The sequence below is a fragment of the Oncorhynchus masou genome, chromosome 10, assembly GCF_036934945.1.
Source record: "Oncorhynchus masou masou isolate Uvic2021 chromosome 10, UVic_Omas_1.1, whole genome shotgun sequence".
In the NCBI taxonomy this organism is placed as follows: Eukaryota; Metazoa; Chordata; class Actinopteri; order Salmoniformes; family Salmonidae; genus Oncorhynchus; species Oncorhynchus masou.
This window is the reverse complement of record NC_088221.1, coordinates 53,873,216-53,900,568: the sequence shown is the minus strand read 5'-3', so window position 1 is coordinate 53,900,568 and position 27,353 is coordinate 53,873,216. Positions and strand designations below refer to the sequence as shown.

The 27,353-nt window shown below is 44.0% G+C and overlaps 2 protein-coding genes across 2 annotated transcripts in view; one reads left to right on the top strand and one right to left on the bottom strand.

Annotated features, from left to right (window-relative positions):
* Positions 1-1,625: 1,625 nt before the first annotated feature.
* Positions 1,626-5,738, bottom strand: tmem41aa (transmembrane protein 41aa). Its single transcript, XM_064977008.1, has 5 exons — positions 5,472-5,738; positions 3,815-3,965; positions 3,485-3,646; positions 3,044-3,182; positions 1,626-2,835 (listed from the first exon to the last, which is right to left on the bottom strand). Exons 1-5 carry the CDS (start codon positions 5,642-5,644, stop codon positions 2,618-2,620), a joined length of 843 nt encoding a protein of 280 aa, XP_064833080.1. The 5' UTR covers positions 5,645-5,738; the 3' UTR covers positions 1,626-2,617.
* Positions 5,739-5,804: 66 nt separating this feature from the next.
* Positions 5,805-27,353, top strand: part of ehhadh (enoyl-CoA, hydratase/3-hydroxyacyl CoA dehydrogenase) — a 50,934-nt gene continuing 29,385 nt past the window's right edge. Inside the window, exons 1-5 of the mRNA XM_064977007.1 lie at positions 5,805-6,230; positions 6,561-6,664; positions 9,131-9,300; positions 18,478-18,589; positions 21,521-21,625. Coding sequence (XP_064833079.1) covers positions 6,157-6,230; positions 6,561-6,664; positions 9,131-9,300; positions 18,478-18,589; positions 21,521-21,625 — 565 coding nt within the window. The 5' untranslated portion in view covers positions 5,805-6,156. The remainder of the gene's footprint in view (positions 6,231-6,560; positions 6,665-9,130; positions 9,301-18,477; positions 18,590-21,520; positions 21,626-27,353) is intronic.

Below are 27,353 nucleotides of genomic sequence, written 5' to 3'. Positions count from 1 at the left end.
ATAAAGGTCCTCAATCAATCATTTAAACTGCCTGAGAGGCACCAGTACATCTAACTGCAGTGAACAGATTATTCCACAAATCAGGGGCAAAATTGAAACATTTACATGGAGCTAACTCTGCAGATAGCACTGCTGGGTGACTTAAAAAGTCATAGTCAATCAATAATATGATACTGTTAGAAATAACGTTTATCTTTAATTTACAATCTGTAGGAACTATGAGAATAGAAAGGTTCAGAACTTTTGTGAAACATCACAGTTGAAAAATATATGGCAAATAGAAATCAAAACTGGATGGTGTTCAGCTGTAGATGGGGCGGCAGGAAGCCTAGGGGTTAGAGTGATGGGCCAGCAACCGAAAGGTTGCAAGATCGAATCCCTGAGCTGACAAGGTAAAAGCAGAGCTATCGTGAAGTATTTTAAATGTATATAATATATAATAAGCTGGAAATTGAACACAGGAGGCTGCTGAGGGGAGAATGGCTCATAATGTCTGAACGGAAACCATGTATTTGATTCTTCTCTCGTCATTACCTTGAGCCAGTCCTCCTCCATTAATTAAGCCCCCTGTCAAGTAGAAGCATAAGAGTTGTCGTCCATTCTCTAACTAGGGGATGGTGTAGTGAGGGGAAAGTAAGGAAAATAGGAAAGAAAAAAATGGACCAAAATATATGGGGGATTGGTACAAAAATATATGGGGGATTGGTACCAAAATATATGGGGGATTGGTACCAAAATATATGGGGGATTGGTACCAAAATATATGGGGGATTGGTACCAAAATATATGGGGGATTGGTACCAAAATATATGGGGATTGGTACAAAAATATATGGGGGATTGGTACCAAAATATATGGGGGATTGGTACAAAAATATATGGGGCATTGGTACCAAAATATATGGGGGATTGGTACCAAAATATATGGGGGATTGGTACCAAAATAGGATATGGGGGATTGGTACCAAAATATATGGGGGATTGGTACCAAAATATATGGGGGATTGGCACAAAAATATATGGGGGATTGGTACCAAAATATATGGGGGATTGGTACCAAAATATATGGGGGATTGGTACAAAAATATATGGGGGATTGGTACCAAAATATATGGGGGATTGGTACCAAAATATATGGGGGATTGGTACCAAAATATATGGGGGATTGGTACCAAAATATATGGAGGATTGGTACCAAAATATATGGGGGATTGGTACCAAAATATAAGGGGGATTGGTACCAAAATATATGGGGGATTGGTACAAAAATATATGGGGGATTGGTACCAAAATATATGGGGGATTGGTACCAAAATATATGGGGGATTGGTACCAAAATATATGGGGGATTGGTACCAAAATATATGGGGGATTGGTACCAAAATATATGGGGGATTGGTACCAAAATATATGGGGGATTGGTACCAAAATATATGGGGGATTGGTACCAAAATATATGGGGGATTGGTACCAAAATATATGGGGGATTGTTACAGAAATATATGGGGGATTGGAACCAAAATGTATGGGGGATTGGAAATGATGCAGACAATTACATTGATGGAAGCAACAATCAAGCTGATCCACCCCTTAAACAAATCTAATAATAATAACTGAACACTCCGGTTGTTGTTCACCTGTTATTTTTATTGACAAATAAGATATCCAGACAGAAAACATTTACATTTTGAAAGTGACAAAAGATTTTTTTAAATTCACATTCCTCACAATTGATAACTTGTTGACAATTAGGAAAGGAAACCCTTGTATTTACACAAACACTCAATCAAGGTGAAGAGAGTCCTAACTGAATCACTGAACCTTACAGATTGCGCAATCTAAATTTAAAGGTAATTTCCAACTGAGATGACATATGCAGCATTTACCGTGAATGCATTTAGCCTAACACGGGAACATTGCCTTTAAATTTCAATCACACTAACGCTGATAGGCAGTTAGTAAAAATATTGTGTTTCAATAAAATACAGGTCTAACAATTCAGAAAAATATGTTTAAAAAAAAACATACCCAATCAATTCCCTATGTAAAAACATACAAAACCCATTCACCTCTCCCTCCCTAGAATTGTCTTGGCGGGACATCTTGTTCTGCTTTGAGGTAGCTTGCTGTTTAAAACAGAAGCACAGGCCACTTCAAAAGGTATGTGTGTATCAGTACCAACAATAGAATGTAGTCTATTCAAAAAATAAAGGTATCTTCATCAAACAAGAACATCAACACAATGATTTTGAATTAATATGTCTCCTCCCTTCACCCATAAAAACACAAATGTCTTAAAATACCTTCACACAGACATAGACTCGGTCCATACAATCTCTTAACATACACACAGACTTCCACATCTCCCTTCTGCTGTGAGGTCATCTACTGTAGGAAACCTCAGTTCCCAACCTATTTGATCATGTTTTCGCCTGTATCCAGCCCACTGGCAGGAATATGTACAGGCTGACTCAGGATGCTCAGAGTCTTACCAACAAAATGGAGGCTGAACTTGGAGAGTACAGACCATCCCAAAAATACCAAGGTACTCCAAATCCTACAACTTCATCCTCTATGTGTTGTTATTTCCACAGGACGCGGAGACCCTTGTTCGCTCCTCACTGAGTCTTCTTGTTGACTCCATTGTTCTCCTCCAGGCCGTCCAGTTTGAGGTGTGTCTGGCTGTAGTGTCTAATGAGGGTCCCGGGGAGCAGAGCCACACAGGCTATGCCCAGCAGCTGTAGCACTCTGCCCCAGGAGAACAGGTCATCCAGAGAGGACACTTCAGACAGCATGGAGCCCGTCTGGACACAGATGAAGTTATATGGGATCAGGCCTGGAGGGATGGGAGGGAGACAGAAGACAGAAAGTGAAATAGACACGAGACACACAGAGGGACAGAAACACAACCTCAATCATTGCTAAGTTTGTTATGGTCTTACGGATCATAAAGAGATTGTCTCTGAATATTCCATTAATAACACATTGGAACTATGAAGGGTGGACCAATGAAGTAAAAGAGTGATTCAGTTTCTGCTGCTCACCGATGAAGACAGAGAAGAAGAAGAATGTGACAGGGATGTTGACGATGGGGGCGGACATGTTGAGGAACCAGTTAGGAGTCATGGGGAAGAACCTGAGGAAGAGGAGGAAGAAGAACAGACAGGACTGGTTCTCTTCCACCTTGGAACCAGCGCAGCAAAAGAGAAGCGGTTAATATCTATCTCCTCATACATGAACTCTGCTGCCACCCAGTGGCCATATAACCAATGTCGGCATCCCACAGATCAAGTTACCAATCACCTACCAAAGCCATGACCCTTGCTGAGCAACAGCCCACTTCTAGGTGTCAGAGCAGGTGAAGTCACAGATTGAACACATACTATCACACCGCTAACTAGCTAACCATTTCACATCGGCTAAATATACATTGGGAGGATGGATTTCACCTGTTAAACAGTGAATGGGAGTTGCATACTACATACCTTCCTCTGCAGCATGGAGACCTGGCCAGGGAAGAGGTTTGTGATGTAGCGCTTACCGAAGGCCTGGGAGAGGAGGTAACACATGGTGGAGCCCACAGTGGTCAGAACACAGGCTAGTACTAAGCCCTGCCATGGGCCAAACAGAGCACCTGCTAGAATGTTCTGCAGAGGACAGAGAGGAATCAAAAACAATCAGAGCTGATTATATGATTACAAACATTTCAACAAACATGTTTAAAAAATAAATCACATTTATAATGTGTATATTACGATGTTTATCTACAATTTCTGCTTCTGAGTATATTTTCTGTGCATGTTTTCTGTGTGTACCAGGAAGGAGGAGCCAGGAATGGCGAAGGACTGCTTGTAGAGATAGGCGCTACAGAAGAGAAGCAGAACGTATCCAGTGTGTTCTGTCTTGTAGAACTGGAGCAGCTCAGCCAGTTCCCTCAGCTCTACCAGGTCTGAGGGGAACTTCAGCCTGAGCGGAGGGATCACAACACAGATAGTATCATGAAAATCAAATCAAATCAAATTTTATTTGTCACATACACATGGTTAGCAGATGTTAATGCGAGTGTAGCGAAATGCTTGTGCTTCTAGTTCCGACAATGCAGTAATAACCAACAAGTAATCTAACTAACAATTCCTAAACTACTGTCTTATACACAGTGTAAGGGGATAAAGAATATGTACATAAGGATATATGAATGACTGATGGTGAGTTGACGCTGATCTTATATACAGTAGTTCTTCTCGACTGTATGTAATGAAACCTAAGATGACCTGGGGTACTAATGTAAGAAATAACACGTAAAAAAACAAAAAACTGCATAGTTTCCTAGGAACGCGAAGCGAGGCGGCCATCTCTGTCGGCGACGGAAGACAGGTGCAAGCAATGCTGAATGCTGGGGAACAAGGGCCTGTCTGATCTGGGGTTGATGATGATGATGGAGAGATGAACTACAGTATACGAGTCATGGTACTCATCAGTGTATGATGATGGGAAGATGAATGAAGGGTTGTTCCACCTCAAATTGTATATATTCGTATTTTGAACCTGGATGTAGGATTCGGATGTAAACCTAACAACTTCAATGACTAATTCCTTTGAACAGGGGGAAGATAACATCAGTAAATTGACTAGGAATATATGACATATGATGGAGAAACGAGCCACAGCTCCATGTACTACTTGTCAGAAGTGGAGAACTGATATTGTTTACTTGTTATTGGGTTGGGACATCTGTAGGTGGCTTTTGACTATTTATTTGGATTCCTCATGTCATACTTATTGTTAGAAAAAAGTTTGGTCCAATTCAGATTTTAGGTACTATATTTATTGATTATATGAATCCTATAAATTAAAAAAATGGCCAAGATGGATGCAATCAATTAGATTAATTAATCATAGATCTAATTATATTATATTTCAACAAAATAATGTTGCAGGAATGCTTATCTTCTCTGTTTCTAACTACAGAAAATGACTTTGATATGGGGGCAGATATTATTTAATGTCTTAAGTGTATCTTTCTCCAAACAAATTTGTTCAGTGAATCTCGAGCGTTGGGCCAGTAACCGAAAGATTGCTAGATCGAATCCCCGAGCTGACATGGTAGACATCTGTCGTTCTGCCCCGCTGAACAAGGCAGTTAACCCACTGTTCCCCGGTAGGCCGTCATTGTAAATAAGAATTTGTTCTTAACTGACTTGCCTCGTTAAATAAAGACTTTTTTTAAAAGACGCTAGCCAGTGGAACAGTATGGCTTCCGTCCCTACCTGGGCTCGAACCAGGGACCCACTGCACACATCGACAACAGCTACCCTCGAAGCATCGTTACCCATCGCTCCACAAAAGCCGCGTTTCGAGGGTGGCTGTTGTCGTTGTGTGCAGAGGGTCCCTGGTTCGAGCCCAGGTAGGGACGGAAGCTATACGATTACACCAGTACGAGTCAGAGCCATATACTGTAGTCTACATAGTTACCTGTGTTCTTTGAATTCCCCACTGTCCTTGTTAGTGTCGATGTCAGACGTTTCTTCGTTCTCCGTCGCTTTGGGTGGGAGTTGTCGCGGTCCGGTCGGAAGGTAAGAAGACAGAATGTACAGATAGAAAGTAGCGGCGGTAATTACAACAATTAAACCCACAATTGACCGCATAGTTAAAGAAGAAGCTAGTTAGTCTATATGCAATACAGGAACCAAGTATCGGGTGAGACAGAAGGGGGACGACAATAAGCGCTGGACCGAAGAGGAAAATGGGGAGCCTTGACGGACAGCTGTGACGTAACATCCGTTATTATCAACGCTACGTTTGTGTCATTAAACAACATGGGGTCATATTGTTATTACCATTCTAAACACGTTTACACTTTCAGTGAGTCTATTGCACGTATTGTATTTGAAATGCCAAAGGGAATATACACACAGGGTGAAAAGTAATTATTGAGGTAACTTATGTTTTCACTAATTGGGGAAAATCTCAGTGTCGTATTGAAGAAATGAAAAAGTATCCAAAGACTTCCTTCTCAACCAAGTCAACAAACTCACTTTTAAAGTCGATATGTGGTAAAGGTGATGGCAACATGCCATCTCACTTGTTCTAAAGTTCAACATCAGCTGCACGCGCCATGGTATATGAGGAGTCGGAGTGACTTTTGTCCAGAACAATAATGGCCACGTACGCTCGGCTCCCGGGATCCGTTGCTCTGATAACGCTTCAGAATCCACCTGTCAACGCGCTCAGGTGAGTTAAAAATAACTTGGTACTGTTAGGATAATATTGCACGCAGTAGAAATGTAGATAAACATGTTCCTGTCGATTAGTAGGCGTATGTGTTACGAAGGTGAAGGTTGGTTTGCACCTGTCATGTCCTTGTTAAAAATACTTGTCTTTATTCTTAAGATTCTAATATTATTATTAAAGTATAGCTAGTATGGGATGTAATCATGTAAATTGAATTCCTGTAGAGTTGGAACATGTACTGTAACTTCACATGATTCTGCACCTGTCTGTCTGCGCATTTTGGACCTTTAGTGTCATATTGATGTGATTTCTGTCTGTCTGTGTCCCCAGTGCAGCGGTGCGACAGGGCATAGTAGATACGGTGCAGAGGGCCCTGAAGGACCCAAAGGTGACATCTGTAGTGATCTGTGGACAGAATGGGAAGTTCTGTGGAGGTAAGAATGTCCTTATAGATTCTACAGTATACTGCTGTGTTTGAAATGGAACCCCATTCAGTGTATAGTGCTTTGCTTTTGATCAGGGCCCCTATCAAAAGTAATGCACTAAAAAGGAATAGGCTCGACTAGAGGTCTGGATCTGTCTGCGTCCCAATTGGCACCCTATATATAGTAGTGCACTACTTGTCTGGTCAACAATAGTGCACTATATAGGAATTGGCTAGACTAGAGGTCTGGATCTGGCTGCGTCCCAATTGGCACCCTATATATAGTAGTGCACTACTTGTCTGGTCAACAGTAGTGCACTACTTGTAGGGATCAACTTTAGTGCACTACTTGTCTGGTCAACAGTAGTGCACTATCTAAGGAAATAGGGATCCTTTTGGGACGCACCGTGGGTCTGTCTAGACTAGAGGTCTGGATCGGCCTGGGACGCAGCGTGGGTCTGTGTAGACTAGAGGTCTGGATCGGCCTGGGACGCACCGTGGGTCTGTCTAGACTAGAGGTGTGGATCGGCCTGGGACGCACCGTGGGTCTGTCTAGACTAGAGGTCTGGATCGGCCTGGGACGCACCGTGGGTCTGTCTAGACTAGAGGTCTGGATCGGCCTGGGACGCACCGTGGGTCTGTCTAGACTAGAGGTGTGGATCGGCCTGGGACGCAGCGTGGGTCTGTCTAGACTAGAGGTGTGGATCGGCCTGGGACGCAGCGTGGGTCTGTCTAGACTAGAGGTGTGGATCGGCCTGGGACGCACCGTGGGTCTGTCTAGACTAGAGGTCTGGATCGGCCTGGGACGCAGCGTGGGTCTGTCTAGACTAGAGGTCTGGATCGGCCTGGGACGCACCGTGGGTCTGTCTAGACTAGAGGTCTGGATCGGCCTGGGACGCAGCGTGGGTCTGTCTAGACTAGAGGTGTGGATCGGCCTGGGACGCAGCGTGGGTCTGTCTAGACTAGAGGTGTGGATCGGCCTGGGACGCACCGTGGGTCTGTCTAGACTAGAGGTCTGGATCGGCCTGGGACGCAGCGTGGGTCTGTCTAGACTAGAGGTGTGGATCGGCCTGGGACGCACCGTGGGTCTGTCTAGACTAGAGGTGTGGATCGGCCTGGGACACAGCGTGGGTCTGTCTAGACTAGAGGTCTGGATCGGCCTGGGACGCAGCGTGGGTCTGTCTAGACTAGAGGTGTGGATCGGCCTGGGACGCACCGTGGGTCTGTCTAGACTAGAGGTCTGGATCGGCCTGGGACGCAGCGTGGGTCTGTGTAGACTAGAGGTGTGGATCGGCCTGGGACGCAGCGTGGGTCTGTCTAGACTAGAGGTCTGGATCGGCCTGGGACGCACCGTGGGTCTGTCTAGACTAGAGGTCTGGATCGGCCTGGGACGCACCGTGGGTCTGTCTAGACTAGAGGTCTGGATCGGCCTGGGACGCACCGTGGGTCTGTCTAGACTAGAGGTCTGGATCGGCCTGGGACGCAGCGTGGGTCTGTCTAGACTAGAGGTCTGGATCGGCCTGGGACGCACCGTGGGTCTGTCTAGACTAGAGGTGTGGATCGGCCTGGGACGCACCGTGGGTCTGTCTAGACTAGAGGTGTGGATCGGCCTGGGACGCACCGTGGGTCTGTCTAGACTAGAGGTCTGGATCGGCCTGGGACGCAGCGTGGGTCTGTCTAGACTAGAGGTGTGGATCGGCCTGGGACGCACCGTGGGTCTGTCTAGACTAGAGGTGTGGATCGGCCTGGGACGCACCGTGGGTCTGTCTAGACTAGAGGTCTGGATCGGCCTGGGACGCAGCGTGGGTCTGTTTTATTATGAAGCATAATCATTCAGGTATACAACTGTACAATGCGATCAGAGGTTTTCTTGTCTAGACTAGAGGTGTGGATCGGCCTGGGACGCACCGTGGGTCTGTCTAGACTAGAGGTGTGGATCGGCCTGGGACGCACCGTGGGTCTGTCTAGACTAGAGGTCTGGATCGGCCTGGGACGCACCGTGGGTCTGTCTAGACTAGAGGTGTGGATCGGCCTGGGACGCAGCGTGGGTCTGTCTAGACTAGAGGTGTGGATCGGCCTGGGACGCACCGTGGGTCTGTCTAGACTAGAGGTCTGGATCGGCCTGGGACGCACCGTGGGTCTGTCTAGACTAGAGGTGTGGATCGGCCTGGGACGCAGCGTGGGTCTGTCTAGACTAGAGGTGTGGATCGGCCTGGGACGCACCGTGGGTCTGTCTAGACTAGAGGTGTGATCGGCCTGGGACGCACCGTGGGTTTCTGAAGGTTAAGGCAATAGTGAACCATAACGGGGATAGACCACATCAATAAGGTACCATTTGAGATGCAAACTTTGTCTCCCAGCAGCACTAGATAGAGGTTTATCTATTTCTCACTTTCAAATCTGTTTTATTATGAAGCATAATCATTCAGGTATACAACTGTACAATGCGATCAGAGGTTTTTCTTGTTTCTACCAGGGGCGGACATCAGGGAGTTTGCGGGGCCGATGTTGGGGCCCCCCCTGGTGCCCATGATCCATGCTATTGAGGCTGTGGACAAGCCTGTGGCGGCAGCCATCGAGGGAGTAGCACTGGGAGGAGGACTGGAGTTAGCACTGGGCTGCCACTATCGCATTGCACACTCCAAGGTTAGTTACATGATTCTTTCTCAGGGATCAATGTCCAAATGACTGACTAACTGATCATAGGTCCGACTGACTGACTGACTGACTGACTGACTGACCATACGTCCAGCTGAGTGCCTGACTGACTGACTGACTGACTGACTGACCATACGTCCAACTGACTGATTGTATTTGTATTTATTATGGATCCCCATTAGTTCCTGTCAAGGCAGCAGCTACTCTTCCTGGGGTTTATTATGGATCCCCATTTGTTCCTGTCAAGGCAGCAGCTACTCTTCAAATCAAATCAAATTTATTTATAAAGCCATTCGTACATCAGCTGATATCTCAAAGTGCTATACAGAAACCCAGCCTAAAACCCCAAACAGCAAGCAATGCAGGTGTAGAAGCACGGTGGTTAGGAAAAACTCCCTAGAAAGGCCAAAACCTAGGAAGAAACCTAGAGAGGAACCAGGCTATGTGGGGTGGCCAGTCCTCTTCTGGCTGTGCCGGGTGGAGATTATAACAGAACATGGCCAAGATGTTCAAATGTTCATAAATGACCAGCATGGTCGAATAATAATAAGGCAGAACATTTGAAACTGGAGCAGCAGCACGGTCAGGTGGACTGGGGACAGCAAGGAGTCATCATGTCAGGTAGTCCTGGGGCATGGTCCCAGGTTTATTATGGATCCCCATTAGTTCCTGCCAAGGCAGCAGCTACTCTTCCTGGGGTTTATTATGGATCCCCATTAGTTCCTGTCAAGGCAGCAGCTACTCTTCCTGGGGTTTATTATGGATCCCCATTAGTTCCTGTCAAGGCAGCAGCTACTCTTCCTGGGGTTTATTATGGATCCCCATTAGTTCCTGCCAAGGCAGCAGCTCCTCTTCCTGAGGTTTATTATGGATCCACATTAGTTCCTGCCAAGGCAGCAGCTCCTCTTCCTGGGGTTTATTATGGATCCCCATTAGTTCCTGCCAAGGCAGCAGCTACTCTTCCTGGGATCTAAATGTAGTACTGTGGAATAGAGTTCCATGTAGTCGTGGCTCTATGTGGTACTGTGGAATAGAGTTCCATGTAGTCGTGGCTCTATGTAGTACTGTGGAATAGAGTTCCATGTAGTCGTGGCTCTATGTGGTACTGTGGAATAGAGTTCCATGTAGTCGTGGCTCTATGTAGTACTGTGGAATAGAGTTCCATGTCGTCATGGCTCTATGTAGTACTGTGGAATAGAGTTCCATGTAGTCATGGCTCTATGTAGTACTGTGGAATAGAGTTCCATGTAGTCGTGGCTCTATGTGGTACTGTGGAATAGAGTTCCATGTAGTCGTGGCTCTATGTAGTACTGTGGAATAGAGTTCCATGTAGTCGTGGCTCTATGTAGTACTGTGGAATAGAGTTCCATGTAGTCGTGGCTCTATGTAGTACTGTGGAATAGAGTTCCATGTATTGACTGTGGCTCTATGTAGTACTGTGGAATAGAGTTCCATGTAGTCGTGGCTCTATGTAGTACTGTGGAATAGAGTTCCATGTAGTCGTGGCTCTATGTATTGTGACTGTGGACTGATAGAGTTCCATGTAGTCATGGCTCTATGTAGTACTGTGGAATACTGAGTTCCATGCTGTCATGGCTCTATGTAGTACTGTGTCTGAATAGAGTTCCATGTAGTCGTGGCTGACTATGTAGTACTGTGAATAGAGTTCCATGTAGTCGTGGCTCTATGTAGTACTGACTGGAATAGAGTGACTCCATGGGTCTAGACTGACGTGGACTATGGGTCTATGTAGTACTGTGGAACTAGAGTTCCATGTAGTCATGGCTCTATGTGACTGTACTGTGGACTGACTATGGGTCTGACTGTTCCATGTAGTCGTGGACTGACTATGACTAGTCTGACTGACTGTGACCTATGGGTCCTGACTGACATGAATTCTGATTGACTGATGGGTTGACTGACTAGGGCCCTGACTGACTGGTCTGACAGTGGGTTGTTCTGACTGACTGACACTGAACTGACTGACAGATTTGTACCTTGTCAGCTGACTATGGGGATTTGAACTATGCTGACTGACTGACCTATGGGTCTGACTGTTACTGACTGTCCAACTGACTGACTAACCATGGGTCTGACTGCCTGACACTCTGACTGACACTCACTGACTCACTGACTGACTGACTGACTGACTATGGGGGTCTGACTGACTGACTGACTATGGGTCTGACTGACTGACTATGGGTCTGACTGACTGACTGACTGACTATGGGTCTGACTGACTGACTGACTATGTGTCTGACTGACTGACTATGGGTCTGACTGACTGACTATGGGTCTGACTGACTGACTGACTATGGGTCTGACTGACTGACTGACTATGGGTCTGACTGACTGACTATGGGTCTGACTGACTGACTGACTGACTGACTGACTGACTATGGGTCTGACTGACTGACTATGGGTCTGACTGACTGACTGACTGACTGACTGACTATGGGTCTGACTGACTGACTATGGGTCTGACTGACTGACTGACTGACTGACTGACTATGGGTCTGACTGACTGACTATGGGTCTGACTGACTGACTGACTGACTATGGGTCTGACTGACTGACTATGGGTCTGACTGACTGACTGACTGACTGACTGACATGGACTGACTGACTGGGTCTGACTGACTGACTGACTATGGGTCTGACTGACTGACTGACTGACTGACTATGGGTCTGACTGACTGACTGACTGACTGACTGACTATGGGTCTGACTGACTGACTATGGGTCTGACTGACTGACTGACTGACTATGGGTCTGACTGACTGACTATGGGTCTGACTGACTGACTATGGGTCTGACTGACAGACTGACTATGGGTCTGACTGACTGACTGACTATGGGTCTGACTGACTGACTGACTGACTGACTATGGGTCTGACTGACTGACTGACTGACTGACTGACTATGGGTCTGACTGACTGACTGACTGACTGACTGACTGACTGGTCTGACTGACTGACTATGGGTCTGACTGACTGACTATGGGTCTGACTGACTGACTGACTGACTGACTGACTGACTGACTGACTATGGGTCTGACTGACTGACTGACTATGGGTCTGACTGACTGACTATGGGTCTGACTGACTGACTGACTGACTGACTATGGGTCTGACTGACTGACTGACTATGGGTCTGACTGACTGACTGACTATGGGTCTGACTGACTGACTATGGGTCTGACTGACTCTGACTGACTGACTGACTGACTATGGGTCTGACTGACTGACTGACTATGGGTCTGACTGACTGACTATGGGTCTGACTGACTGACTGACTGACTATGGGTCTGACTGACTGACTATGGGTCTGACTGACTGACTATGGGTCTGACTGACTGACTGACTGACTGACTGACTATGGGTCTGACTGACTGACTATGGGTCTGACTGACTGACTGACTGACTGACTGACTATGGGTCTGACTGACTGACTGACTATGGGTCTGACTGACTGACTATGGGTCTGACTGACTGACTATGGGTCTGACTGTCTGACTGACTGACTGACTGACTATGGGTCTGACTGACTGACTGACTGACTATGGGTCTGACTGACTGACTATGGGTCTGACTGACTGACTATGGGTCTGACTGACTGACTGACTGACTATGGGTCTGACTGACTGACTGACTGACTGACTATGGGTCTGACTGGGTCTGACTGACTGACTGACTGACTATGGGTCTGACTGACTATGGGTCTGACTGACTGACTATGGGTCTGACTGACTGACTGACTGGGTCTGACTGACTGACTGACTATGGGTCTGACTGACTGACTCTGACTGACTGACTGACTGACTGACTATGGTCTGACTGACTGACTATATGGGTCTGACTGACTGACTGACTGACTATGGGTCTGACTGACTGACTGACTATGGGTCTGACTGACTGACTGACTGACTGACTGACTATGGGTCTGACTGACTGACTGATCATAGGTCTGTTGTAATCGGCTAAACTTTGATCATTGAGATAGTAAATGAATGATAGGAAATGAAAGAGACTGGGTGTTATGTCAGAAGTTAATGGTTCTCTGAAGAAAGACAGATGGCTTCGGAATGTGTTGGGGGATGAGTGTAGAGCAACGTGTGTAACAGGGGAGACAGATGGACATCTGTAGATTAGATGAAGGAGGGGGTGAGGACAGATTCTCTTAAGGGAGTAATACATGTTTGGTATCCTGTTACCCTCTTTATTAGCTTCCTGTGTAGCCATAAAATGTAAGGATTGGACAGAAGGAGGGTTTTAAGTAAAATGTATATAACTGTGATGTGAGAAATGTTTTGCTGTCTAATACAGAACCTTTGGGAAGATTTAAACTTGGTTAAAGCGTCTCTAGTGTTCATGAGTTATTTACTCTGAAAAATATTACCTAACAGGTCTGACTGACTGACTACAGGTCTGACTGACTGACTACAGGTCTGACTGACTGACTACAGGTCTGACTGACTGACTACAGGTCTGACTGACTACAGGTCTGACTGACTGACTACAGGTCTGACTGACTGACTACAGGTCTGACTGACTGACTACAGGTCTGACTGACTGACTACAGGTCTGACTGACTGACTACAGGTCTGACTGACTGACTACAGGTCTGACTGACTACAGGTCTGACTGACAGGTCTGACTGACTGACTACAGGTCTGACTGACTACAGGTCTGACTGACTACAGGTCTGACTGACAACAGGTCTGACTGACTGACTACAGGTCTGACTGACTACAGGTCTGACTGACTGACTACAGGTCTGACTGACTGACTACAGGTCTGACTGACTACAGGTCTGACTGACTGACTACAGGTCTGACTGACTGACTACAGGTCTGACTGACTACAGGTCTGACTGACTGACTACAGGTCTGACTGACTGACTACAGGTCTGACTGACTGACTACAGGTCTGACTGACTACAGGTCTGACTGACTGACTACAGGTCTGACTGACTGACTACAGGTCTGACTGACTGACTACAGGTCTGACTGACTGACTACAGGTCTGACTGACTGACTACAGGTCTGACTGACTGACTACAGGTCTGACTGACTGACTACAGGTCTGACTGACTGACTACAGGCCTGACTGACTGACTGACTACAGGTCTGACTGACTACAGGCCTGACTGACTGACTACAGGTCTGCCTGACTGACTACAGGTCTGACTGACTGACAGTGTTCTCTGGAATGTTAAAATGGCGCCGGAAGAAATGGCAGCAGTGTTTGTAACTTATTGTACATAATGTTTCTGCAAGCGTATCTTACGGCAAAACAGAGCTTCTGGATATCAGGACAGTGATCACTCACCTCGGATTAGACAAAGAGCTTCTGGATATCAGGACAGCGATCACTCACCTCGGATTAGACAAAGAGCTTCTGGATATCAGGACAGTGATCACTCACCTCGGATTAGACAAAGAGCTTCTGGATATCAGGACAGTGATCACTCACCTCGGATTAGACAAAGAGCTTCTGGATATCAGGACAGCGATCACTCACCTCAGATTAGACAAAGAGCTTCTGGATATCAGGACAGTGATCACTCACCTGGGATTAGACAAAGAGCTTCTGGATATCAGGACAGTGATCACTCACCTCGGATTAGACAAAGAGCTTCTGGATATCAGGACAGAGATCACTCACCAGATTCGGATTAGACACTCACCTCAAAGACAAAGCTTCTGGATATCAGGACAGTGATCACTCACCTCGGATTAGACAAAGAGCTTCTGGATATCAGGACAGTGATCACTCACCTGGGATTAGACAAAGAGCTTCTGGATATCAGGACAGAGATCACTCACCACGGATTAGACAAAGAGCTTCTGGATATCAGGACAGTGATCACTCACCTCGGATTAGACAAAGAGCTTCTGGATATCAGGACAGCGATCACTCACCTCGGATTACCTCGGACACAAAGAGCTTCTGGATATCAGGACAGAGATCACTCACCTCGGATTAGACAAAGAGCTTCTGGATATCAGGACAGCGATCACTCACCTCGGATTAGACAAAGAGCTTCTGGATATCAGGACAGTGATCACTCACCTCGGATTAGACAAAGAGCTTCTGGATATCAGGATAGCGATCACTCACCTCGGATTAGACAAAGATTTTTTCTTCAACAAGCAAGACGCACAGGACATTCTCCAAACACTCCCCGTTATTTTGCAAGAGGTGCAGGTACAGAGGATGAAGAGCGGGATGCCTTGTCCGGACCCGCAGAAGGCGAGTGGGAAGGCCGTGGGAAAGCTGCAATGTGCAATCATTGGACAATAATAATATCCTACCAATGTGCAATCATTGGACAATAAACTAGACGAGGTACGATCACGAATATCCTACCAATGTGCAATCATTGGACAATAAACTAGACGAGGTACGATCACGAATATCCTACCAACGTGCAATCATTGGACAATAAACTAGACGAGGTACGATCACGAATATCCTACCAACGGGACATCAAAAACTGTATTACTTATGTTTCACGGAATCGTGGCTGAATGATGACATGGATATTCAGCTAGCGGGATACACGCTGCACCGGCAGGACAGAACAGCACACTAAGATGAGGGGGGCGGTCTGTGCATATTTGTAAACAACAGCTGGTGCACGAAATCTAAGGAAGTCTCTAGATTTTGCTCGCCTGAAGTAGAGTATCTTATGATAAACTATAGACCAGACTATTTGCCAAGATAGTTTTCAGCTATACTTTTTGTGGCTGTTTATTTACCACCACAGACAGATGCTGGCACTAAGACCGCACTCAGTCAGCTGTATAAGGAAATAAGCAAACAGGAAACCACTCACCCAGTGGCGGCGCTCCTAGTGGCCGGAGACTTTAATGCAGGGAAACTTGTACAACCAGAGGGGGAAAAAAATTCTAGATCACCTTTACTCCACACACAGAGACACAAAGCTCTCCCTCGCCCTCCATTTGATATATTCAACCACAACTCTATCCTCCTGATTCCTGCGTACAAGCAAAAATTAAAGCAGGAAGCACCAGGGACTCGGTCTATAAAAAAGTGGTCAGATGAAGCAGATGCTAAACTACAGGACTGTTTTGCTATCACAGACTGGAACATGTTCTGGGATTCTTCCGATGGCATTGAGGAGTACACCACATCAGTCACTGGCTTTATCAATAAGTGCATCGAGGACGTTGTCCCCACAGTGACTGTACGTACATACCCCAACCAGAAGCCATGGATTACAGGCAACATTCGCACTGAGCTAAAGGGCAGAGCTGCCGCTTTCAAGGAGCGAGACTCTAACCTGAAAATTTACAAGGAATCCCGCTATGCCCTGCGACGAACCATCAAACAGGGTCAATACAGGACTAAGATTGAATCATACTACACCTGCTCTGACGCACGTCTTATGTGGCAGGGCACACTAGCACAGCCGAGAGCTGCCCAGTGACACAAGCCTACCAGGCTAAATCACTTCTATGCTCGCTTCGAGGCAAGCAACACTGAGACATGCATGAGAGCATCAGCTGTTCGGGATGACTGTGTGATCACGCTCTCCGCAGCTGACGTGAGTAAGACCTTTTAAACATGTCAACATTCACAAGGCTGCTGGGCCAGACGGATTACCAGGACGTGTGCTCCGGGCATGTGCTGACCAACTGGCAGGTGTCTTCACTGAATGTCCCAGATTGATTCTGTAATACCAACATGTTTCAAGCAGAACACCATAGTCCCTGTGCCCAAGAACACAAAGGCAACCTGCCTAAATGACTACAGACCCGTAGCCCTCACGTCCGTTGCCAACACCATTATCCCAGATACCTTAGACCCACTCCAATTTGCATACTGCCCAAACAGATCCACAGATGATGCAATCTCTATATACCTATGTGAGAATGCTGTTCACTGACTACAGCTCAGCGTTTCAACACCATAGTGCCCTCAGACCTCATCACTAAGCTAATGACCTTGGGACTAAACACCTCCCTCTGCAACTGGATCCTGGACTTCCTGACGGGCCGCCCCCAGGTGGTGAGGGTAGGTAGCAACACATCTGCCACACTGATCCTTTACACTGGGGTCCCCCAGGTGTGCGTGCTCAGCCCCCTCCTGTACTCCCTGTTCACCCACGACTGCATGGCCAGGCACGACTCCAACACCATCATTAAGTTTGCAGACAACACAACAAGGCATTTTAAATCCTATGTGTGGTTGATGCGTGGAGTTGCTTCCATTCAGCCACAACAGCATTTATTGAGGTTGGGCACTGATGTTGGGCAATTAGGCTTGGCTCACAGTCTGTGTTTCAATTCATCCCAAAGATGTTTGATGGGGTTGAGGTCAGGGCTCTGTGCAGGCCAGTCAAGTTCTTCCACACCAATCTCGAAAACCATTTCTGTATGGACCTCACTTTGTGCACGGAGGCATTGTCATGCTGAAACAGGAAAGGGCCTTTCCCAAACTTGTTCCACAAGGTTGGAAGGACAGAATCATCTAGAATGTCATTGTAGCGTTAATATTTCCCTTCACTGGAACTAAGGGACCTGTGAAAAACAACCCGAAAAACAGCCCCAGACCATTATTCCTCCACCACCAAATTTACAAATGTACAGTTGGCACTAGGCATTGGGACAGGAAGCTTTATCCTGGTTTCTGCCAACCCCAGATTTATCCGTCGGGCTGACAGATAGTGAAGCGTGAATCATCACTCCACTTGACAGCTGAGCCGTTGTTGCTCCTAGATGTTTCCGCTTCAAAATAACAGCACTTACAGTTGACCGGGGCAGCTCTAGCAGGGCAGAAATTTGACCAACTGAGTTGTTGGAAAGGTGGCATCCTATGACGGTGCCACGTTGAAAGTCACTGAACTCTTCAGTGAGGCCATTCTACTGCCAATGTTTGTCTGGAGATCGCATGGCTGTGTTTTACACACGTGTCAGCAACAAGTGTGACTGAAACAACTGAATCCACTAATTTGAAGGGGTGTCCACATACTATTGACCAAACAGTGTATGGAGCTTTTATTTCTATTGTCATTCTATTGTTTTGTTCTTGTTTGGTTTTATTTTCTTTGCTGTACATTGTCCTTGGGTTTTTTGAAAGGCATTTTAAATCCTATGTGTTATTATTATTCAACGTAATAACTTCTAACTGTTTTCAGGCCCTTTTAGGACTTCCAGAGGTGACCCTGGGTCTGCTGCCAGGCGCAGGGGGGTCACAACGTCTACCCAGACTCATAGGGTTAACAGCCGCCCTGGACCTCATCACTACAGGTAGACAACATGACTCATCCTTTTTTCCTCTCGCTGGAAATGTCTCCTCATCTCATGTCTTTGCACATTCAATGTACAGATGCATTATGGGTTCAGTTTGTATTCGTAATATATCATTAGCATTGTTTTACATAAAATGCTTACGGTATCTATTGCTTAAAAGGGTGCCGCCGGAGACGTACTTTGTCCATGTCTCCAGCAGGGGTCAGCATTGTACCTTTTGAGCAGTCACCTTTCTATTCCGTGCTGTTAAATCAAATCAAATCCTAATGCTTGTCAATGAAACCGTAGACACTAGAAATTTTCTGACAATTGTTTCTTACACTTACCCTAAAGCAAGATTCCTTATTCCTAATTCCTTAAAATACTGAATTAGGGCCAGGGCTGTAAAATAAGACCCTATGACTGCCCAATTCTGATACTTTTGGTAACGTTGTATAAGTGAAAAAATTATGTGGATAACTGCTCATCAAACATTTCCAAAATCATTGGTGTGAGGCATTGGGGCAGGTAGTGTTCTCCTGGCATCTGCAAAAGCCAGATTTGTTCGTCGGACTGCCAGATGGTGAAGCGCGATTCATCACTCCAGAGAACACGTTTCCACTGCTCCAGAGTCCAGCGAGCTTTACACCACTCCAGCCGACACTTGGCATTGCGCATGGTGATCTTAGGCTTGTGTGCGGCTGCTCGGCCATGGAAACCTGTTTTATGAAACTCCCGGCGAACAGTTCTTGTGCTGACATTACTTCCAGTGGCAGTTTGGACCTCGGTAGTGAATGTTGAGACCGAGGACAGACAATGTTTACGCGCTACGTGCTTTAGCACTTGTCCCGTTCTGTGAGCTTGTGTGGCCTACCACTTCGCGGCTAAGCCGTTGTTGCTCCTAGATGTCTCCATTTCACAATAACAGCACTTACAGTTGACCGGGGCAGAAATTTGACAAACTGACTTGTTGGAAAGGTGGCATCCTATGACGCTGCCACGTTGAAAGTCACTGAGCTCTTCAGTTCTACTGCAATAATGTTTGTCTAATGTGAAGGGGTGTCGACATACTTTTGTACTTTTTCTACTTTTGTTACGTGACAGTCTTACTATAAAATCTATTAAATGTATGTTTTCCCTCATAAATCTACACGTGATACCCCATAATGCCAAAGCAAATAAATGTTGTTGTTTTTTTGCAAATGTATTAAAAATAAAAAACAGAAATGCCTTATTTACATAAGTATTCAGACCCTTTGCTATGAGACTCAAAATTGAGCTCCGGTGCATCCTGTTTCCATTGATCACCTTGAGATGTTTCTACAACTTGATTGGACATGATATCTACAGTGGCTTGCCAAAGTATTCACCCCCCTTGTAATTTCTCCTATTTTGTTGCCTTATAACCTGGAATTCAAATGGATTTTGGGGGGGTTTGTATCATTTGATTTACACAACGTGCCTACCACTTTGAAGATGCAAAATATTTTTAATTGTGAAACAGACAGGAAGTAAGACAAAAAAACTGAAAACTTGAGCGTGCGTAACTATTCAGCCCCAAAAGTCAATACTTTGTCGAGCCACCTTTTGCAGCAATTACAGCTGCAAGTATCTTGGGATATGTCTCTATAAGCTTGGCACATCTAGACACTGGGATTTCTGCCCATTCTTCAAGGCAAAACTGCTCCAGCTCCTTCAAGTTGGATGGGTTCAGCTGGGGTACAGCAATCTTTAAGTCATACCACAGATTCTCAATTGGTTGGACGTCTGGGCTTTGACGAGGCCATTCCAAGACATTTAAATCATTCCCCTTAAACCACTAGAGTGTTGCTTTAGCAGTAAGCTTAGGGTCATTGTCCTGCTGGAAGGTGAACCTCCGCCCCAGTCTCAAATCTCTGGAAGACTGAAACAGGTTTCTCTCAAGAATTTCCCTGTATTTAGCGCCATCCATCATTCCTTCAATTCTGACCAGTTTCCAAGTCTCTGTTAATGAAAACATTCCCACAGCATGATGGTGTTCTCTGGGTGATGAGAGGTGTTGGGTTTGCGCCAGACATAGCGTTTTCCTTGATGGCCAAAAAGCTACATTCATTATGCGGTATTGTGATGTCATTATGGGGTATTGTGATGTCATTATGGTGTATTGTGATGTCATTATGGGGTATTGTATTGTCATTATGGTGTATTGTGAAGTCATTATGGTGTATTGTGAAGTCATTATGGGGTATTGGGATGTCATTATGGGGTATTGTGTTGTCATTATGGGGTATTGGGATGTCATTATGGGGTATTGTGTTGTCATTATGGGGTATTGTGTTGTCATTATGGGGTATTGTGTTGTCATTATGGGGTATTGTGTTGTCATTATGGTGTATTGTGAAGTCATTATGGGGTATTGGGATGTCATTATGGGGTATTGTGTTGTCATTATGGGGTATTGTGTTGTCATTATGGGGTATTGGGATGTCATTATGGGGTATTGTGATGTCATTATGGGGTATTGTGTTGTCATTGGGGGGTATTGTGATGTCATTGGGGGGTATTGTGATGTCATTATGGGGTATTGGGATGTCATTGGGGGGTATTGTGAAGTCATTATGGGGTATTGTGATGTCATTATGGGGTATTGTGTTGTCATTATGGGGTATTGTGTTGTCATTATGGGGTATTGTGATGTCATTGGGGGGTATTGTGATGTCATTGGGGGGTATTGTGATGTCATTATGGGGTATTGTGTGTATATTGAGGGGGTAAAAAAACAAACAATTTAGAATAAGGCTGTAAGGTAACAAAATGTAGAAAAAGTCAAGGGGTCTGAATACTTTCAAAATGCCCTGTGTATCTGAAAATATGTAATGAGAAAATATCAAATGTGATTGGACAAAAGTCCAATCAGATAAAAAAGATGAGAATTGGGCTGCTGAACGCAGACTGTTGTATACTTCCCAGGTCGCCATATCTCTGCTGCTGAGGCCCTGAAGCTGGGGATCCTAGATCAGGTTACCGATAACAACGTTGTGGACCAGGCCGTGGAGTTCGTCCGGAGCGTTGCAGGTAGGAGTTGCTGACATAATGACATCATGATGAATCGGGAATAACGGATGTAATTGTAATCCGTTACTAGCTAAAATATTGTGATCATATAATTTTGAAAAACTAGATAACTACTTGGATTACTTTTAAATTCATAAAGGATATGCGGAAAAATACATTGACACCTTTCTGTTTTCTATTAGTGACCTTTACACAGCTAAAACCATTTAGGAAAATAGATCAATGTTTGATAGTCAGATGTGATGTGTTATTTAGAAGGGTGAAAATAATATTGTGAGAAACTCCCCAAATACAGGTGTGCCAAGCTTGTAGTGTCATACCCAAGAAGACTCGAAGGTGTAGTCGCTGCCAGAGATGCTTCAATAGAGTACTGAGTAAAGAGTCTGTTGATGTGAAGCTAGAATAGGAGAGACATGTTGATGTGAAGCTAGAATAGGAGAGACATGTTGATGTGAAGCTTTAGAATAGGAGAGACATGTTGATGTGAAGCTAGAATAGGAGAGACATGTTGATTTGAAGCTTTAGAATAGGAGAGACATGTTGATGTGAAGCTAGAATAGGAGAGACAAGTTGATGTGAAGCTTTAGAATAGGAGAGACATGTTGATGTGAAGCTTTAGAATAGGAGAGACATGTTGATGTGAAGCTAGAATAGGAGAGACAAGTTGATGTGAAGCTTTAGAATAGGAGAGACATGTTGATGTGAAGCTTTAGAATAGGAGAGACATGTTGATGTGAAGCTTTAGAATAGGAGAGACATGTTGATGTGAAGCTTTAGAATAGGAGAGACATGTTGATGTGAAGCTTTAGAATAGGAGAGACATGTTGATGTGAAGCTTTAGAATAGGAGAGACATGTTGATGTGAAGCTTTAGAATAGGAGAGACATGTTGATGTGAAGCTTTAGAATAGGAGAGACAAGTTGATGTGAAGCTTTAGAATAGGAGAGACATGTTGATGTGAAGCTTTAGAATAGGAGAGACATGTTGATGTGAAGCTTTAGAATAGGAGAGACAAGTTGATGTGAAGCTTTAGAATAGGAGAGACATGTTGATGTGAAGCTTTAGAATAGGAGAGACATGTTGATGTGAAGCTTTAGAATAGGAGAGACAAGTTGATGTGAAGCTTTAGAATAGGAGAGACATGTTGATGTGAAGCTTTAGAATAGGAGAGACATGTTGATGTGAAGCTTTAGAATAGGAGAGACATGTTGATGTGAAGCTTTAGAATAGGAGAGACATGTTGATGTGAAGCTTTAGAATAGGAGAGACATGTTGATGTGAAGCTTTAGAATAGGAGAGAGAAGTTGATGTGAAGCTAGAATAGGAGAGACATGTTGATGTGAAGCTAGAATAGGAGAGACATGTTGATGTGAAGCTTTAAAATAGGAGAGACAAGTTGATGTGAAGCTTTAGAATAGGAGAGACATGTTGATGTGAAGCTTTAGAATAGGAGAGACATGTTGATGTGAAGCTTTAGAATAGGAGAGACATGTTGATGTGAAGCTTTAGAATAGGAGAGACAAGTTGATGTGAAGCTTTAGAATAGGAGAGACATGTTGATGTGAAGCTTTAGAATAGGAGAGACATGTTGATGTGAAGCTTTAGAATAGGAGAGACATGTTGATGTGAAGCTTTAGAATAGGAGAGACATGTTGATGTGAAGCTTTAGAATAGGAGAGACAAGTTGATGTGAAGCTTTAGAATAGGAGAGACATGTTGATGTGAAGCTTTAGAATAGGAGAGACATGTTGATGTGAAGCTTTAGAATAGGAGAGACAAGTTGATGTGAAGCTTTAGAATAGGAGAGACATGTTGATGTGAAGCTTTAGAATAGGAGAGACAAGTTGATGTGAAGCTTTAGAATAGGAGAGACATGTTGATGTGAAGCTTTAGAATAGGAGAGACATGTTGATGTGAAGCTTTAGAATAGGAGAGACATGTTGATGTGAAGCTTTAGAATAGGAGAGACATGTTGATGTGAAGCTTTAGAATAGGAGAGACATGTTGATGTGAAGCTTTAGAATAGGAGAGACATGTTGATGTGAAGCTTTAGAATAGGAGAGACAAGTTGATGTGAAGCTTTAGAATAGGAGAGACAAGTTGATGTGAAGCTTTAGAATAGGAGAGACATGTTGATGTGAAGCTTTATAGAATAGGAGAGACATGTTGATGTGAAGCTAGACTAGGAGAGACATGTTGATGTGAAGCTTTAGAATAGGAGAGACATGTTGATGTGAAGCTTTAGAATAGGAGAGACATGTTGATGTGAAGCTTTAGAATAGGAGAGACATGTTGATGTGAAGCTAGAATAGGAGAGACATGTTGATGTGAAGCTTTAGAATAGGAGAGACATGTTGATGTGAAGCTTTAGAATAGGAGAGACATGTTGATGTGAAGCTTCAGAATAGGAGAGACAAGTTGATGTGAAGCTTTAGAATAGGAGAGACATGTTGATGTGAAGCTTTAGAATAGGAGAGACATGTTGATGTGAAGATTTAGAATAGGAGAGACATGTTGATGTGAAGCTTTAGAATAGGAGAGACATGTTGATGTGAAGCTAGAATAGGAGAGACATGTTGATGTGAAGCTTTAGAATAGGAGAGACATGTTGATGTGAAGCTTTAGAATAGGAGAGACATGTTGATGTGAAGCTTTAGAATAGGAGAGACAAGTTGATGTGAAGCTTTAGAATAGGAGAGACATGTTGATGTGAAGCTTTAGAATAGGAGAGACATGTTGATGTGAAGCTTTAGAATAGGAGAGACATGTTGATGTGAAGCTAGAATAGGAGAGACAAGTTGATGTGAAGCTTTAGAATAGGAGAGACAAGTTGATGTGAAGCTAGAATAGGAGAGACAAGTTGATGTGAAGCTTTAGAATAGGAGAGACATGTTGATGTGAAGCTTTATAGAATAGGAGAGACATGTTGATGTGAAGCTAGACTAGGAGAGACATGTTGATGTGAAGCTTTAGAATAGGAGAGACATGTTGATGTGAAGCTTTAGAATAGGAGAGACATGTTGATGTGAAGCTTTAGAATAGGAGAGACATGTTGATGTGAAGCTTTAGAATAGGAGAGACATGTTGATGTGAAGCTTTAGAATAGGAGAGACATGTTGATGTGAAGCTTGTGAAGACAGAATAGGAGAGACAAGTTGATGTGAAGCTTTAGAATATGAGAGACAAGTTGATGTGAAGCTTTAGAATAGGAGAGACATGTTGATGTGAAGATTTAGAATAGGAGAGACATGTTGATGTGAAGCTTTAGAATAGGAGAGACATGTTGATGTGAAGCTTTAGAATAGGAGAGACATGTTGATGTGAAGCTTTAGAATAGGAGAGACATGTTGATGTGAAGCTTTAGAATAGGAGAGACATGTTGATGTGAAGCTTTAGAATAGGAGAGACAAGTTGATGTGAAGCTTTAGAATAGGAGAGACATGTTGATGTGAAGCTTTAGAATAGGAGAGACATGTTGATGTGAAGCTTTAGAATAGGAGAGACATGTTGATGTGAAGCTTTAGAATAGCAGAGACAAGTTGATGTGAAGCTAGAATAGGAGAGACATGTTGATGTGAAGCTTTAGAATAGGAGAGACATGTTGATGTGAAGCTTTAGAATAGGAGAGACAAGTTGATGTGAAGCTAGAATAGGAGAGACAAGTTGATGTGAAGCTTTAGAATAGGAGAGACATGTTGATGTGAAGCTTTATAGAATAGGAGAGACATGTTGATGTGAAGCTAGACTAGGAGAGACATGTTGATGTGAAGCTTTAGAATAGGAGAGACAATTTGATGTGAAGCTTTAGAATAGGAGAGACATGTTGATGTGAAGCTTTAGAATAGGAGAGACATGTTGGTGTGAAGCTAGAATAGGAGAGACATGTTGATGTGAAGCTTTAGAATAGGAGAGACATGTTGATGTGAAGCTTTAGAATAGGAGAGACATGTTGATGTGAAGCTTTAGAATAGGAGAGACATGTTGATGTGAAGCTTTAGAATAGGAGAGACAAGTTGATGTGAAGCTTTAGAATAGGAGAGACAAGTTGATGTGAAGCTAGAATAGGAGAGACAAGTTGATGTGAAGCTAGAATAGGAGAGACATGTTGATGTGAAGCTTTATAGAATAGGAGAGACATGTTGATGTGAAGCTTTAGAATAGGAGAGACATGTTGATGTGAAGCTTTAGAATAGGAGAGACATGTTGATGTGAAGCTTTAGAATAGGAGAGACATGTTGATGTGAAGCTTTAGAATAGGAGAGACAAGTTGATGTGAAGCTAGAATAGGAGAAACATGTTGATGTGAAGCTTTAGAATAGGAGAGAGAAGTTGATGTGAAGCTAGAATAGGAGAGACATGTTGATGTGAAGCTAGAATAGGAGAGACATGTTGATGTGAAGCTTTAAAATAGGAGAGACAAGTTGATGTGAAGCTTTAGAATAGGAGAGACATGTTGATGTGAAGCTTTAGAATAGGAGAGACATGTTGATGTGAAGCTTTAGAATAGGAGAGACATGTTGATGTGAAGCTTTAGAATAGGAGAGACATGTTGATGTGAAGCTTTAGAATAGGAGAGACAAGTTGATGTGAAGCTTTAGAATAGGAGAGACAAGTTGATGTGAAGCTTTAGAATAGAATAGGAGAGACATGTTGATGATGAAGCTTTAGAATAGGAGAGACATGTTGATGTGAAGCTTTAGAATAGGAGAGACATGTTGATGTGAAGCTTTAGAATAGGAGAGACATGTTGATGTGAAGCTAGAATAGGAGAGACAAGTTGATGTGAAGCTTTAGAATAGGAGAGACAAGTTGATGTGAAGCTTTAGAATAGGAGAGACATGTTGATGTGAAGCTTTATAGAATAGGAGAGACATGTTGATGTGAAGCTAGAATAGGAGAGACATGTTGATGTGAAGCTTTAGAATAGGAGAGACATGTTGATGTGAAGCTTTAGAATAGGAGAGACATGTTGATGTGAAGCTTTAGAATAGGAGAGACATGTTGATGTGAAGCTTTAGAATAGGAGAGACATGTTGATGTGAAGCTTTAGAATAGGAGAGACATGTTGATGTGAAGCTTTAGAATAGGAGAGACATGTTGATGTGAAGCTTCAGAATAGGAGAGACAAGTTGATGTGAAGCTGTAGAAGAGAGACATGTGAATAGGAGAGACATGTTGATGTGAAGCTTTAGAATAGGAGAGACATGTTGATGTGAAGATTTAGAATAGGAGAGACATGTTGATGTGAAGCTTTAGAATAGGAGAGACATGTTGATGTGAAGCTAGAATAGGAGAGACATGTTGATGTGAAGCTTTAGAATAGGAGAGACATGTTGATGTGAAGCTTTAGAATAGGAGAGACATGTTGATGTGAAGCTTTAGAATAGGAGAGACAAGTTGATGTGAAGCTTTAGAATAGGAGAGACATGTTGATGTGAAGCTTTAGAATAGGAGAGACATGTTGATGTGAAGCTTTAGAATAGGAGAGACATGTTGATGTGAAGCTAGAATAGGAGAGACAAGTTGATGTGAAGCTTTAGAATAGGAGAGACAAGTTGATGTGAAGCTAGAATAGGAGAGACAAGTTGATGTGAAGCTTTAGAATAGGAGAGACATGTTGATGTGAAGCTTTATAGAATAGGAGAGACATGTTGATGTGAAGCTTTAGAATAGGAGAGACATGTTGATGTGAAGCTTTAGAATAGGAGAGACATGTTGATGTGAAGCT